Source organism: Podarcis filfolensis (genome assembly GCF_964270895.1).
Source record: "Podarcis filfolensis genome assembly, chromosome: 10".
In the NCBI taxonomy this organism is placed as follows: domain Eukaryota; kingdom Metazoa; phylum Chordata; class Lepidosauria; order Squamata; family Lacertidae; genus Podarcis; species Podarcis filfolensis.
In genome coordinates this window covers 8,198,251-8,214,268 of record NC_139612.1, presented here as the reverse complement: position 1 = coordinate 8,214,268, position 16,018 = coordinate 8,198,251, and the positions used below count along the sequence as shown (strand labels likewise).

The following is a 16,018-nucleotide window of genomic DNA, read 5'->3' as shown; positions in this document are numbered from 1 at the left end:
GGTGAATTAGCATCTAGCTATTTGGAAACCTGTCTCAGATGGTAGATTTTGAGATATGATGAAAGGGCAGCAAATGGCAAATTATTTATTCATTATTAAATGGAGGAATGCCATTTGGATTCTCTGTCCTGGGCATGGAAATCCCTTGAGGCCGTTCACAAGTGCACTATCTCCTTTTGCTAGAGTCGCTGGTCTTTCCAATCAGTGCATTAAAAAACAGAATCCAACCCTTGGAATCAGAATTCATTAAGAGGTTAAAGGAGAAACAGGAGCTGAACTCCGTGAGTTTCAGGATAATTCCAGGTGGGTTCTGAAGCTGACTTTGCTTCTGAGCAAAGGATTTAAACATTAAAAAAATGGACCTCAGATTACCTTCTAGATGTTATATGCCTTGCCAATGAAGTCATTCCTGTACAGTGGTACCTTGGTTCTCGAACTTAATCCATTCCTGGAGTCCATTCAACTCCCGAAACCGTTCGAAAACCAAGGCTCGGCTTCTGATTGGCTGCAGGAGCTTCCTGCACTCAATTGGAAGCTATGGAAGCTGCGTTGGATATTCGGCTTCCGAAAAACGTTCGCAAACCGGAACACTCACTTCCGGGTTTGTGGAGTTTGGGAGCCGATTTGTTTGGGAGCCAAGCTGTTTGAGTACCGAGGTACCACTGTACACAAAAAACAGGGCATTCACGCATGGCTACACCAAAGTACCGTATTTTTTGCTCTATAAGACTCATTTTTCCCCTCCTAAAAAGTAAGGGGAAATGTGTGTGCGTCTTATGAAAAAAAGGAAGCCTCACATCCAACTAGCGTCGGGCCTCTCACGTGGGATAGTGAGGACTCCCCTTGGGAAGAAGAACTCTCGCTGATAAAGCGATTCTGGTCACTGCATTCCCCAGCTCAAACTGAGATCCTGAAAAGACTTGATTTACTTCGAAGCAGACTAGAAAAAAAGGATGATCAAGGTGAGACAATGAAGGACCCTTATGTGCAACCCATATCTCCCAAATGTCTGGTGGATAAGAAGACAGTGGGAGGCACCTTTAAATGTGTAGACGTGGAACTACAATCTGAGCCCCCTGTGATGTACAATAAAGTAAGACCAAATCAAGGTGTGAAACCTCAAAGCTCCTGGCACAGCTATCTCAAATTGTCTTCGAATGAATTAGCTTCCCCCCCAACTCCAAAAACTAGCCCCAAATCACCAAGAAAAGAGGACCACTACACTCTCTCCAAGCAGTCAGCCCCGAAAAGAGCCAACGGGTGTGTTTTTTTAGACACCAAAGAATTGCTGGACATGGTGGTGTCATAGATCCAGCTCCACGAAGGGCCCGGGGCCTAAAAGTGCTGTCTTGGAATATCGCGGGTTGGCACGCCAAGAAAAATAATCAACAATTTTTGTGTTACCTTAAGCAATTTGACATCATCTTCTTTCAGGAGACATGGCAGAATGACCCTATATTTCTTAATGGGTATAACTGCCACTACCTGCCTGCCTCTCCATCTCTGAGGGGCGGCAGATCTAGTGGTGGCTTAGCTTGCTTCATTTCCACGGAGCTGGCGCATTCTCTAACAGCCCTACCTAACTGCAATTCTGTAGCAACAGCCGCTCTACTTAGCTTCAAGAGAACTACTCTCTTGCTGGTCAATGTCTATATTCCCCCAGGCCAAAAAAACCCCGTTGTCAAGGCTACATGGGCTGAGCTAGAGGCGTTTTTAGAACCTCTCGAATCTACTTACCCGTCTGCCCTGACCATTGTGTGCGGAGATTTCAACGCTCGCATAGGAACAGATGACAACAGTCTATACACTCATTTCAATCAATTTATGGACCCCGAAGAACAGACGGATATTGGCGCGACACGACTGTCCAAAGATAGCAGAAGTAATTTCTCAGGTCTCTGCTTAGTGCAGGCTGCCAGACGGAGGGAACTGCTGATATTAAACGGCAATATAGAGGGGGACCGCCCCGGGGAATATACCCATTTCTCCAAGGCTGGGGGAAGCGTTATAGATTATATCTTAATCTCAAGATTTGCTCACAGCTTTGTAAGGCAGTTCCAAGTGGGCCACAATACTCTGAGTGATCACCTGCCTCTAATTTTAGAGCTTGCAGGTCGGCCTTTTGACTATTCTATTGCCGAGCCACAATATATACCTTCTGCAAATTTGGTTATACCTGCCCCCAAAAGACTTAAATGGTCCCCAATACTGAATGAAAACCTAACCCTCCTTCTTCAGTCAGTAGAGTTAAAGCGTATTCGCTCTGCTATCGTATCAGGCAATTCAGTAGCTGCGATCATGGAACGCTTTAAATTACTTTTGGAAAGATTGAAACCCCATTTAACAACAGTGATACATTGCTCCGCTACAAAGAGGGCAAAGGACGGAGCTAGCTGGTTTGACCTGGAGTGCAGGCAAACAAGGAGACAAACGAGAACAGCCTACCGGAGATACAGGAAATCAGGGACTGCCCTCCTACTTAACGCTTATATTTATCTGAGACGGTCTTACAAACAATTACTAAGGAGAAAGAAATTGGAAGCTGAAAGAGCCGCTTGGCACAGTTTGGTTAAGGCATCGCACGAGAAAGATACTACTTGTTTTTGGCGAACCATATCTGGTCTATTGGACCAGGAGCGTACTAATTCCATCTGTACAGTGGAACCAATGGAGTGGTTGCGCCATTTTCAATCGTTGTTCTATGACCAGGAAGCCCAACATTACAAACTATGCATCCAATTGGAGGACCTACCTCATTGGCCACCAGTAACTGCGAAGGAAGTTGAGAATTTAATCGCACAACTAAAGAACAACAAGGCCCCAGGGAATGATTACATCCCTGCCGAACTTCTGAAGTCCAACATTGGCTGGTGGGCCCCCCTGCTGGCGTCTTTATTTTCTTGGATCGACTCAACGGGTTTACTCCCAGATGGTTGGACTGAGGCAATAATTATCCCAATCTATAAAAAAGGACCCATGACAGACCCGGCGAGTTATAGACCAATCAGCCTTCTGCCTATACCCAGCAAACTATATGCTAAACATCTTTATACCAAGCTAACTAGCTGGCTGGAAACTGAAGCCATTCTAGCGGAAGAGCAAGCGGGTTTCAGGCAAGGCAGATCCACCATAGACCATTGCTTCATCTTAGCCTATTTAATTGACAAATATGCCAAAAAATCCCGTGGGGTGTTATATGCAGCCTTTATCGATCTAAAGGCTGCTTTCGATTCAATTCCACGTGTAAGACTCTGGGATAAATTGAGCACATCAAGTATAGACAAAAGACTATTATTTCTGATGAGCTGTTTGTATAAAGACACGGTGCTGCATGTAAGAACTTCGTTAAATGGCCATCTTATAGGACCAGTTCCTGTCAGTAAGGGGGTCAAGCAAGGTTGCATCCTGGCCCCAGTTCTATTCAACATCTACATCAACGATATGGTTAACTGTTTGTCATCTCCGGACTTCCACGCCCCAAAACTGGCTGACAAAGCAATATCAGTGCTTTTGTACGCCGACGATGCGATACTCCTATCCCGAACAAGAATAGGCTTAAATAGGCTCATAGGTGAATTCTCAGCATACTGTAGGAGAGAGCAACTCGCAATAAACTATCAGAAAACCAAAACTATGGTTTTTGCAAGGAAACACAGACAGTATAGCTGGAGGATGGATAACCAGACAGTTGAACAAGTCAAAGCCTTCAAATATCTGGGTATCGTTTTCCAGTCGACTGGGTCCTGGGATGTCCATCAAAAATGTGCCAAAGAAAAAGCAGCTCAAAGTATCAAGATGCTGTCCCGCTTCTTCTACACGAAGGGGGGCAGATACATCCCAGCAGCCCTTGAAGTTTATCAAGCAAAACCTCTGGCGCAGTTACTGTATGGGGCGCAAATCTGGACGGGGAACCACTGCTCCAGTCTTGAATCTGTCCAGTCTAAATTTCTAAGGCAGATTCTCGGTGTCCCCTCCTGTGTTCCAAACGCAGCATTAAGACTCGAGGCCTGCCTTCCATCTGTGGAAACTCGGACATGGCAGAGAACATTCAACTATTGGCTGCGTCTTAATCTGAATCCACCTGGTCTACTGCCTTTAGTAATGCAAGACTCTCACAAAAGCAAGTGGTTCAAAACCGTGCATCAAAAACTCCTTACATGCGGTCTGCACTCACAGTCCCTATTATCAATGGGCCTCATCAAAGCAAAGAGTCTAATAGGCCAGCGCCTGAAAGACATCGAACGACAAAACAACCTGACCATCTTAAAGAAACTGTGCCCATGGTATACCTACTTTCCCCCTTCTCATTTTGACTCTCCAGCTTCATACTTGTCTAAACTAACCATCCCGAAATACAGACGTGCCTTTACATTGGCTAGATGGGATGTTCTCCCCTCTGCTGTACTCGAAGGTCGTTACCAAAAGACTCCATTTGAAAAACGACTCTGCCCATGTGGAGATGGTAACACGGAAACAGTGTCTCACGTCCTTCTTTCTTGCCCCCTCTACAAAGACCTAAGGAATGAGATTATTACCCCACTCATTCTCTCCAACCCCGGCCGTTCATCAGACATTACACTGTATTTTCTATTATCTGATACGGAAAGTCAGATAACAGAGAAGGTCGCGAGGTACATCGAGAGAGCTGCGAAACTGAGGGCCACCATCTGAGTGACAGACTTGTTCATCCGACGGACCACCTTTTGCCTGTTCCTTTCTTCCTTTTATCTCTATTTTCTACTTTTAACTCTTGTACAGCTGTGGCCTGTTGGCTTTGCTAATAAAGTTTTGTTGTTGTTGTTGTTGTGTGCGTCTTATGGAGCGAATGCCAGCTGCGCAGCTATCACAGAAGCCAGAACAGCAAGAGGGATTGCTGCTTTCACTGCACAGCGATCCCTCTTTTTGTTCTGGCTTCTGAGATTCAGAATTTTTTTTTCTTGTTCTCCTCCTCCAAAAACTTGTGGTCTGGTGCGTCTTATGGAGCGAAAAATATGGTATTTTCTGTGCACAGCTAGTCCTTTTCTGTGTTTCCTCCCTGGTGGAGGAAAGCCTGAGAATCGCAAGCATTGGAATGCACCCTGAAAGTCATCTATCCTAAACCTCTGTGCTCAATGCCAGATGCAGCTATGGCAGCCCTGACCGATCAGTGTCTCTGCTGAAACTCCTCCAGCGACAGAGAGGCAACCATCCCCCACGGTGGTCTGTTCCCACCATCAAATATCTGCCTTCCTGACAGCAGGTTTCTCCTGATGTTCAGCCAAGATCTGCTCCCCTGCAATTTCCAACCATTTGTTCTTGTCCTTCTCCTTCCCTCTGGAACAACAGAGAAGAAGACCGCTCCACCTTCTGCATATCTGAAGATCACGATCATGTCTCGCTTTAATCGCCTCTTTTCCGGGCTAAACATACCCACTCCTCATCATAAAGTAAAGGGACCCCTGACCATTAGGTCCAGTCGTGGCCGATTCTAGGGTTGCGGCGCTCATCTCACTTTATTGGCTGAGGGAGCCGGTGTACAGCTTCCGGGTCATGTGGCCAGCATGACTAAGCCACTTCTGGTGAACCAGAGCAGTGCACGGAAACACCGTTTACCTTCCCGCCGGAGCGGTACCTATTTATCTACCTACTTTGACGTGCTTTCGAACTGCTAGGTGGGCAGGAGCAGGGACCGAACAATGGGAGCTCACCCCGTCGCGGGGATTCGAACTGCCGGCCTTCTGATCAGCATGTCCTAGGCACAGTGTCACCCGCATCCCATTAAAACACCATTACTGTATAATAATAATAATAATAATAATAATTATTATTATTATTATTTCTATTCCGCCCTCCCCAGCCGAAGCCGGGCTCAGAGTGGCTAACAACAGTAAAACAATACAACATTCTAAAATCATTTCATTATAAAATCAGTTCAAATCAAATTAATGGCAACCATTGGGCTAGAGTTCTGTGAGGATTACCAAAGGAGGCGGTCAGGCTGTGCCCTGGCCAAAGGCCTGGTGGAACAGCTCTGTCTTGCAGGCCCTGCGAGAAGATGTCAAGTCCTGCAGGGCCCTAGTCTCTTGTGACAGAGCGTTCCACCATATTGGAGCCACAGCCGAAAAAGCCCTGGCTCTGGTGGAGGCCAGCCTAACCTCCCTGTGGCCCGGGACCTCCAAGATGTTTTTGTTTGAAGACCGTAAGGTCCTCTGTGGGACATACCAGGAGAGGCGATCCTGTAGGTACGAGGGTCCTAGGCCTTATAGGGCTTTAAAGCCTTTTCATCCAAGAGTGTTGACCCAAATTTGGATTTGCCCAAATCAGGGGTCCTCCAGAGAATGAGTCATGAGAACTTCTGACTCTAGTCAACATGGGGTAGACAGGGGCGTACGAAGTGGGGGGTGGAGGGGTGCCATTCTGTGTGTGTGTGTGTGTGTGACAAGATGGCTCCTGCCTCCCCCCAGCTGTAGAGTGCCCAAGGGCGCGTGCAGTCAGTATGGGCGCCGCACGTACGGACTGCCTCTTGCACGGCGAGTGTACGGGCTGCTGCACGTGCGTCCATACGGGATGCCACACACGAGCAGTCCATATGGACGTCGCGTGTGTTTCACCGGGTGGTTCGCCCTGCCCCTTGGCGTCCCGCCCCGGGTGCCGGAGAGGGTTCCTCCGCCACTGGGGTAGAAGAAGAGGGAGGAAATTGGGTGCATTTCTGAGCAGAACCAATTTGGGCCACGGCGCCTCCATTACCTTTCTCAAACCATATTAAAACTATATTGGCATGTTTCTTTAATGTGAAGTTTGAAAATCACTGTGCAACAGCTTGCTCTTTTAAATATTTGTATTCTTTTTTTATTTTGCTAATGCGTCTTGGTAGAGCAAATGATTCAACAGCGGCCCGACTTTGGTTGAACGCAATTCTTAAAAACGGAAATTAATCTGCCAGCAGGGCTTACCTGTTCCTCCAGTTGCCGTGGTCTCTATGTAGCTTTCAGGGACTTTTGGGAAGGCGTCCAATTCCTTCATTAAATTCAAAGTCTTCTTCCGATTCAGTCGCCTCATCTTCAGTAGATTCCTCAACGCCTTCCTTCATATATTCACTCTGTATTTAAGAGAGGAAAGCCCAATGGTAATAAAATTGTAATTTTGAAAAAAAAACGCTCCTTCTGAGCTTCTCAACATTCCCTACCGCAACTGAAATGAGGTGGCAAGATGAGCAGAAAACTCTCCGGGATTTAATAAACCCAGTTCTATAAAATTACTGAAGTGAAAAGGCATCCTGCCCTAGGATATCAGGCATCCGCATTAACGGTTATTTTCTTGGTTGGCTAAAGCAACTATCAACATTTGCAGCGTGAAATTAAATCAAGATTAAGTCTCTTTTTGAGGCACACGCCAACCTCACGCTTTTTAAAATCTCCTGCCAATGTCACTAATCTCTGTTTCCCTTGAGAGTCCATGGCCCTTTTAGTCATAAGAATGGCTATGGAGACTTAACATTTTATGGGTCAGCAAAAAAGCATCATGTGACCTAGCCCAATAATACACAACTTAAGATCCTGGAAACAGATGCTGTTATTTAACTATTCCCACAACTCTGTTGCCCTTGAGATACTCAACAAGCTCTTGTGATTTTCTTGCTGCTTACAGGTGACACCATGACTACAAATTATAAGTGTGAGTGCAAATCAGGAAAAACTGAATTTGTGTGTCAATGTTAACTAAAAAAAGTTTCCTCTTTGAGTGTAAACAGATACCTGGAGCTATTTTTCTCTGACAGCCACTTTTGTGGAATCATTCATGGAAGTCCAAGTTTTTTTTTTTACCTGCCAGTTATGCTGACCCTTTTCGGTTATGCCAACCTTGGCATCTAACGAATATGGCAGAATAATATTGAACCTAGTGCACGTACAATGAATTTGTCCCTACAGCTAGGCTTCTTCCCAAGTGTGGAGCCTGTCTGGGGAAAAACAACCCTGAGGGGGTTGGTTGCAGATGAACAGCAATCACAGCAGAAAAGTTAAGCACTGCTTTTCCCCACCTGCTCAAGCGTTCGTGTTACCAAGCAAAGATGGGTTTAGGAACACTTGTTAACTGAGATCAGCCTTGCTCAAGTTCAGATGCTTTTGGCCTGCATTCGAAAATTCGCCAGGCGCATTTCGCACCTGGCTATCGGCCACTTGCGGCCATGCGGCACATGCTTGGGGTTCCTTCAGTCTTGACTGTTTTCACACACTAATACCCCATCCTGCAGAATTCTATCCGTTATATTTTATCTGCACAGAATGATTTTCAGGAACCAAAAAGTTGCATTGAAAAATACAACTTTCAAGCCGTCTGACCCCCAAATGGCAAGTAGGCATTCCATTCTGGCAACGGTAACCCTGGTTTAAGGAGCCATTTGGCACCTAGCCTATATATCTGAGTTTCTAACACTGCTTCTGGCAATTCCCCTCCACCATCTCTGACCATTGGACAAGCTGGCTATTGCTGGTGGGAGTCAGAATTCAACCGAGGACATCAGGTAGGGGGTGGCTGTCCAAGATAACACATGACTCTTATCCTGGCAAGAATATTTAAATGGTATTTATTTTTTTAACATAGCTTGCATTCAGGCAGTTATGAAACAGCTATGAAGTCTCCCACATTATGCTGTTTTAGATTTCACAACCTAAAAAGCTTTTAAAATACAAAGCGTGCATGAATTATGTAAATTCCACTACTATTTGCTTTCCTCATTTGCAGTTACCAAGCTGGGCTTAAAATCATTTTGCTGGAAGTTTCCCTGGAAATTCAAACACATTAAAACTCAAACACAATTCCATTTGTGAAAGCACAGTTTTAGAAAGAAAGAAAGAAAGAAAGAAAGAAAGAAAGAAAGAAAGAAAGAAAGAATCTAGCAAATGAACAATCTTACCTTGGCCTTCAGTTCCTCTTGCAGTCGTTTATTTGTATTGCAGAGGTCGTGCAACAGGATATTGAGCAGAGATGCTGAAAGGAAGAGACTAAAGTCATGAAAGGTGTTTCAAATGCACCTAAACTCTTAGGGAGATGCTCTGTTTCCTTCGCCCCATTGCATTTTGGAAACTTAATTCTCTTTGACAGCATAGCCACTGGAAAGGTGCTGAAATTTGTTGGAGTCAGAGAAGGCTAAATAATTCATAACCAGGTTTGGAGGGGAATGAAGCAGGTCAAAATAAGATAATACAAGATAAAAAAATAAAATAAAATAATAATTTTTATTTATACCCCGCCCTCCCCGGCCAAAACTGGGTTCAGAGCAGCTAGCATCAAATGTATAACACATAACATAAAATCAGGCAATCAGTTAAAATATATCCTAAAATCAGATCAGGATCAGAATAAAATCCAATCAGATGGCAACCCACAAATTAGAGTTGGGGACCTTAAATGCTCAAAAAGCACAAAGGTGGGCACTAAAGTATTTAATAAATGGGCAACGCAAGTGAGAGTAAGGGAGGAGGCTAACGAAGATGCAGAAAAGCTGAGATCTTTCATATTTTGAAATCCACTATATTGGCAGGGATCTGCTTACACTGGAAGACTATCCGCAATGAAATGCTTTTATATAGACGAAATGGACTCCCATGTGGTTGTTTGGTATGGAGTTTTGTGGCGATCACACAGGGTCCCCGGGCATTTGACGGTCTATTGATCCCTGTGCCACCACGGTGCTCGCTTCCCCGCTGCCACCAACCCATTTCCCTCGGGTAAAACACTGAGTCCAGACAGTTGTTAAAAGTGAACCAAATAAACAAGTTTATTTTATAAACACTAACAAGTTTATGGTTTCTCAGATAATATTCCTGCCAGTATCTTAACTTTAGTCTCTTTACCGGCCTATACCTTCCTAATACCTTCTGACTGATTATCTCAACTGTTTGACTCTTAACAGATTCTCTCACTCTCTCACATCAGACTAGCCAGGCCACAGACTTATCCTCCCTCTCTCTTCTCTAACTCCAGGCTGACTTCTTAACAACTCTAACTCTAACTTCTCCCCTTGGGTTCCCATTAGTTTGTCATTTTACCATTAGTTAACCCTTTCCTTATGAACCCAGTATGATGTCACACACCTAGGAGGACAAATGCACAAGCAGCAATGTTATAAAGGAGTATGTAAAAATGGGTTGTCAACAGGTGAGAATGTAAAGTCTCAACATATTAAGATAGTTACAGATAGGTAGCCGTGTTGGTCTGCCATAGTCAAAACAAAAAAATTTTTTTCCTTCCAGTAGCACCTTAAAGACCAACTAAGTTAGTTCTTGGTATGAGCTTTCGTGTGCATGCACACTTCTTCAGATACACTGCTTCAGATGTATCTGAAGATGTATCTTCAGATACACTTCAGATGTATCTTCAGATACACTTCAGTGTATCTGAAGAAGTGTGCATGCACACGAAAGCTCATACCAAGAACTAACTTAGTTGGTCTTTAAGGTGCTACTGGAAGGATTTTTTTTTTTTCATATTAAGATAAATGATTAAGATAAAAACAAAGATGGAAAGGATTTGCTGAATTAACTAATTGAACTAGAATACAAAAAAGGGAGGTGTGAGGAAGTCAAGGAAACAAGTAAATGAAAGATAAGTTATGGAAAAATTGATTTGTTTTTAATTTTTTATTTTCCAGTTTTTTGTAATTTTTTGTTTTATTATTTTTCTTTTTTCATGTTTGTAATTCTTGAAATGTTAATAAATATTATTAAAAAACAAAAAAAACCACAAATGCACAAGCGGCAAGGGGAAAAAATCACTGATCAATCCACAGTGCACGTATAATCATGAATTACAAAGCTCTCGCCTTCCCAAGCATTATTTTTAGTGCAGGATGGAACAGAATCCATGCTGGCACCAAATACACTACAAATTCTTCAGTGTTACCAAATCCCGGCTATTTATCTAATGAGCAATAGTGCAAGTCTCCAGAGCCTGTCTTCTCATGCAAGGGGAAGTCCCTAACTCACCGAGGGTTTGAGACCCATCAGGTACCCTCACCTGGTTTAGCCGTTCCCGGGGTATGACCGCTGTTGCATGCAGACAGGTTCTAGGAGCCACAGGTGAGAGCTGAGGGTCCCCCGCCAGAGGCATCTTAAACCTGAATCCTAGATACTGAAGGCTGAAAGGCTTTAAAAGGGGGCAGAAATGAAGCAGCATTCTAAGTAAATATTGATTAGCTGGTCTCGTTGACCACATGACACCGCTTTGCCAAGCCTAAGAGAAACATAAATGTAAGAAGCCAGTAGAACTGTTATTAGAGAAAGGCTCTGATCCAATTAAAGTTAGTCATGGCTTTCATTAAAAGCAGTGGGATTTAAACTGGCTGTGACTCACATGCTCCATTGGGACACAACCGTGGCTAACTTTAGCAGGCCAAAGAGGTTTACTCAGTAGCCTTTCTCCTTCGTGTTCTTTCGAAGCAAACGGAGATCAGATCACAGATCAGAGAATTCTCAAGGGAGTGTAATTCATGCCCTCTTGCACATTTGGTGCAAAGCATTAAATCGCGTGCTAGTTTCCACTGCCCCGCTGCAAGGCGACACTTGGCTCCATAACTCACCCTTCGTTCCACTACAGCAGCACCCACAGGGAGCGCAGAGCTGGAGAACAGATCTATGCAGTTGAGGGCTGGGGCAAGGACACAGGTGGTGGCAATCGCTCTGTCAACATAGAACAGGGGCAGGAAACCAGCACTGCTGGACTTCAATTCCCATCAGCCCTGGACAGCCTGCCCAATGGTAGGAGTCAGGGATGATGGGATTTGAACTCCAGCAACATCTGGAAGATCACAGGTTCCCCATCCCCGTCCAAGCATAAGAATGCGCCACCAAGAAGCTACAGCAAGTCTTGGATGCTAGCGTCCTTCAGCCAAGTTCAGGACAGGAGTCAACGCTTGCGACCGTTGTTGCATCAGAAGCATCCGCTGGCCCTATAGAAGGTGGAATGAGGCTGTAAATTCCTACTGAGCACAGGGGCTCTCTTCCTACCTCTGGAGAGCATTTGTGAAAGAAGCAATCTCCATGCAGTGAATTCAAAAAGGCAGTAAGCAACGTTATAATGGATTGGGGGCATGCTATACTACTGTGCTAATGTGCCCAACCATAATTACAATGTGAGTCAGTTAAAACAAACAGTTCTGGACATTAACTTTTCAACGTCAAACAGGAATCCTGTTCTGCAACCATCTTACCTGTCTCCCCCCACAAACACACTCCACTGCCACTACGGCCTATCAGCAGCTGCCAAATTATCTTTAGCCACCTATCAGACAAAGCCAGATAGGAGGAAATGTGCCTGTCACATGAACCCAGGAGTTCTTTTTTCATTCCTCTCTCTCTCTCATCTATTTCTCAGTACTCTACCTAAGACTCCAATATTTAACAAGAGACCAACTCACTACTCCTTTAGCAAGCAAACAAAGTATTCTTGCAATCTGTCAAGTAACCAAGGCAACAGGTTTCATTATCGGACAAATCTGAAGTCTGTTTGACGAAGCATTTGCACCCGAACTCAACACAAGTTACTCCCAAAGTAATGTGTACATGGGATTACATTGCAAATCCAGTGGATGGACACTGAAGTATATTTACATATTATATATATACACACACACATTACATATCTGTTCTAAAGACCAAATTGCACACCCATTTCTTGCAAGAAGTGTAGCCTGAGCATGTTGCTTCAATTGCAGAAATGAATACTGTGATTTAAAAAACATTAACATCCCCCGGCAAACATCCTTTTATACGGTATTGGGTACTGATTCGGGCAGAGAAGATAACGGAATGATGAAAGAATGAATCAAAGGGGAAGCCACTAGGAATAGCAAATTTGCATAACACGAAACTAAACACTTTTAAGAGGCAAGGAACAGGAGAAAAGTTTATAAAAACTCTCAAACTCATAAAAACTGCAAACATTCCAGGCCAGATTAAAGTGTATATGAACATTTCATTGGCCACATCTAAATACTCTCAAAAATCCTAACGGTTATTAAAGCAACAGGGAAAGGACAAGTGCCCTCAAGGAATTTTCATAAATGATGACCTTCAATTTCGAATGTGAATTAAATCAGTTGTTATTATGGGGGAGAAGAATTAAAAGGAATTTTCACACAGGGAACTTTTTGCCTCCCTTACACTGTCCCTACACACACACAGGAATAGTATTAATGCAAGATAGAAGCTATTTACATTTTAGGATTTAAGTTTGACCTTACAAACCGGTTTATAAGGCATTTTCATAGACTGAGATTTAGAACAGGTCTGGGGTCATATGCAAAGCTGTGCATCCACTGGCCCAAGAGTCCTTTTGCTAGCGCAAGTCTCTTTTTCAATGTTGCGCGTTAAGAGAAATGCACCTCAACGGGTCTGGTGGAGGAGCCTATGCACAAGAACATGGGTGTAGCCAGTATTTTTGATATGTCTTGATTTGTCTTGATTTAGCTGCCTCCCCTCCCCCCACCACCTATGCCCACGCACAAGAGCATATGCCAGTGGAGATGTTGCAAAGCCGCCTTTCCATTTCCTAGACAAGTTCTACACGCAAGATCCACTTTCTCAAAATGCCCCACTAGTAATGGAACAAGTCCAGCGCTGACTAACTGAAAACAACCGTGGTTAATACGCGACACGCTTCACACTGGACTTTTTTTTCGCACCCCATCCATCACAGGACACCGTTGGCACACAGCACAGGCCAGGAAGGAGTTGCTCCCGGTCTCTAACATGTCAAACCCTGTACACGCTGCTTGCTTGCGCGTCCCCACGTTCTAGTTGCTCCCGGTCTCTAACATGTCAAACCCCATGACAAGCTGCTTGCGTGCGCGTCCCCACGTTCTAGATTCGAAACCCGCTTCGGCGGCGACGCGATCCCGAAAGCCCTTTCCGTTCTGATCCGCAGGAGCGGCATTCACACGTGCGGAAAGAGGCGCGACCGGCGTCACGTGTGAAAGCGTCAGGGGGGGCAAAAGATTTAAGAGTCGGGGAAGCCACGAACATGGGGAAGGGGGAGGGATAGATGTACCTCGATTCCCCTGCTTGGGGGGGGGGGTGTCTGCGCGCCTCGGCCGGAGCGAGGGGCATCCAGGTGGGCGAAAACGGAGCGGGAGCTCGGCGATCGCGGCGGGTCAGGCGCCCGTTCCCTCTCCGCCTCCCGCGCTCAGCTTCCCCGCAGCATCTCCACCCGGTCCAGAGCGAGCCCGGCGGCACCGGCACCTCCTGCCCGTCTTCGACGGCGATCGGGGCGGCAGAGGCAGCAGGTGAAGCGCCCGGCAGCTCCGGCGAAGGCGGCGATGCCAGCCAGCCGGACCGATTCGGAAGCGGCTCAGGGCACCGCCGGTCGCCCCGCCCGCGCTCACCGGAAGCGGCGCGCCCGGAGGGGGAAAGAAGCCGGATCGGAAGTGGGCGCCTCTCTAGCCTCTACCCGAGGCTCTATGGTAAGATCCCGCGCCCTCGTCCGGCTCGTTTTTCGAAACGCGCGGCCGTCCGCGGCGCAAGAGTCTTCCCTCGCGGAGCCAGCAGGGGTCGCTAGCGGCCTGCGTGCGCAGCCCAACGCGACGGGAGAGAAATGTTCCCTGTGGCACAATAGATCAGCGCGTTTCGGTTGTTCATCAAAAGGTTGTGGGTTCGAGCCCGACCCGTGATGGCTGTGGGCAAAGTTGGACGAAGATGATCCTTCTAGTTCTATGATTCCCCTCAGGGCAGGGATTCCCCCCTATGCTTTTAGCAGTTCTTATTTTTATCTTTTATTTTTATCCATCAGCCACCTTGAGACAGGCTGGGGGAAAGGCGAGGTATATATACACAGTATATATTTATATACATTATTTTTATATATATATATATATATATATATATATATATATATATATATATATATATATATATACACACACACACACACACACATATATATATATAATATATATATATAATATAATATTATATATGTAATATATATATATTTGTGTGCATATATATATATATATATTATATTGGCAGTTTGTCATTCAGGAAGAGGAAGAGTCATGTCTTCACTTATTCCTTCTGAAGATAAGGCTGTAACATTAGCAGCTGTGTGGAGAGGACGTGAGCCTAGAGCCTGCAAAATGCCAAAAATTGCAATTTTTAAAGCGCCAGTTATCGCAGGTAAATTCAGATGAAATGAGACAGGCCAGATTAGAGCTTCCCAGACAACAGAGCGGCATATGTTCAAAGTCGACTCAGCACTGCTATAAAATTTTTAAAGATAGAATAAATATTCATATCTAAATATGTATAAACTGTGTGTCTGAAATAGGCCAGGAGAGGGATCCTGAAGCCATTCTGACTCTCCCAATGACCTCAAATATTCCTCTGTCTAATTTTAAATTGCTGTCTAATTTTAAATTGCTGTTATGGCCTAATCTGTATTGAAATTGTCCTTTGTTTTTTCCGGTGTTATGCTTTGCTGACTAGCTGTACGAGTTAATCTGGTCTGTGACCGTTTAATAAAATTTGATTTGAATATTCCTCTGCAGTAAGGAAGGGAAATGGGGAAAGTCTTCCCATTGTCTTTTTGCTTACAAATCCTGTCTTTGTGTATGAATAGGGTGAGCCTGGGACCTGGATTCAGGAACTAAAGTATTAACTATCACAAAAGAATGGCCAGGCTGTAAGGTAATGCAACCAGAGACCATTATCAGGTATCCTGGCAGACAGGATTTCTGCTGCAGACCACCTCCTAGGGTTTATGTATGATGATTTTGGGGTGGTATTTGGCTAATGTCAAAAGTGTTTAAAGGTTCCCACACCCTTTTGTTCAGGGTCTCTCCCTCCTTGGAAGGAGGGGAGGGAACTCTGTTGCAAGAGAAAAATTAATATCTGTCTTGCTTTCCACTGGATTCTGCCTCTATCCATTCTTCTCTGACTGATCATGGACTTGGGGGACTCAAGAGTCCCATGGGAAGTTGGGCAGCAAAAGCCAAAGCCCAATTTTTACAATACCACATCATCGTATTCCATGTTATTAGGTCAAC

At 44.9% G+C, this 16,018-nt stretch overlaps 2 protein-coding genes across 3 annotated transcripts in view; one reads left to right on the top strand and one right to left on the bottom strand.

Annotated features, from left to right (window-relative positions):
- Nucleotides 1–14,376, bottom strand: part of ERGIC2 (ERGIC and golgi 2) — a 39,968-nt gene extending 25,592 nt beyond the window's left edge. The window contains exons 1-3 of the mRNA XM_083575320.1: nt 14,026–14,376; nt 8,894–8,967; nt 6,933–7,078 (exon numbers count right to left, since the gene is read on the bottom strand). Coding sequence (XP_083431446.1) covers nt 6,933–7,038 — 106 coding nt within the window. The 5' untranslated portion in view covers nt 7,039–7,078; nt 8,894–8,967; nt 14,026–14,376. The remainder of the gene's footprint in view (nt 1–6,932; nt 7,079–8,893; nt 8,968–14,025) is intronic.
- Nucleotides 14,114–16,018, top strand: part of LAMB4 (laminin subunit beta 4) — a 71,855-nt gene continuing 69,950 nt past the window's right edge. Inside the window, exon 1 of one of the 2 annotated variants that reach the window (XM_083574891.1) lies at nt 14,114–14,437. The gene's annotated coding sequence lies outside the window, so the exon portion shown is untranslated. Of the gene's footprint in view, nt 14,438–14,523; nt 14,795–16,018 lie in introns of those variants that run through there. The other variant, XM_083574892.1, reaches the window with a different exon arrangement.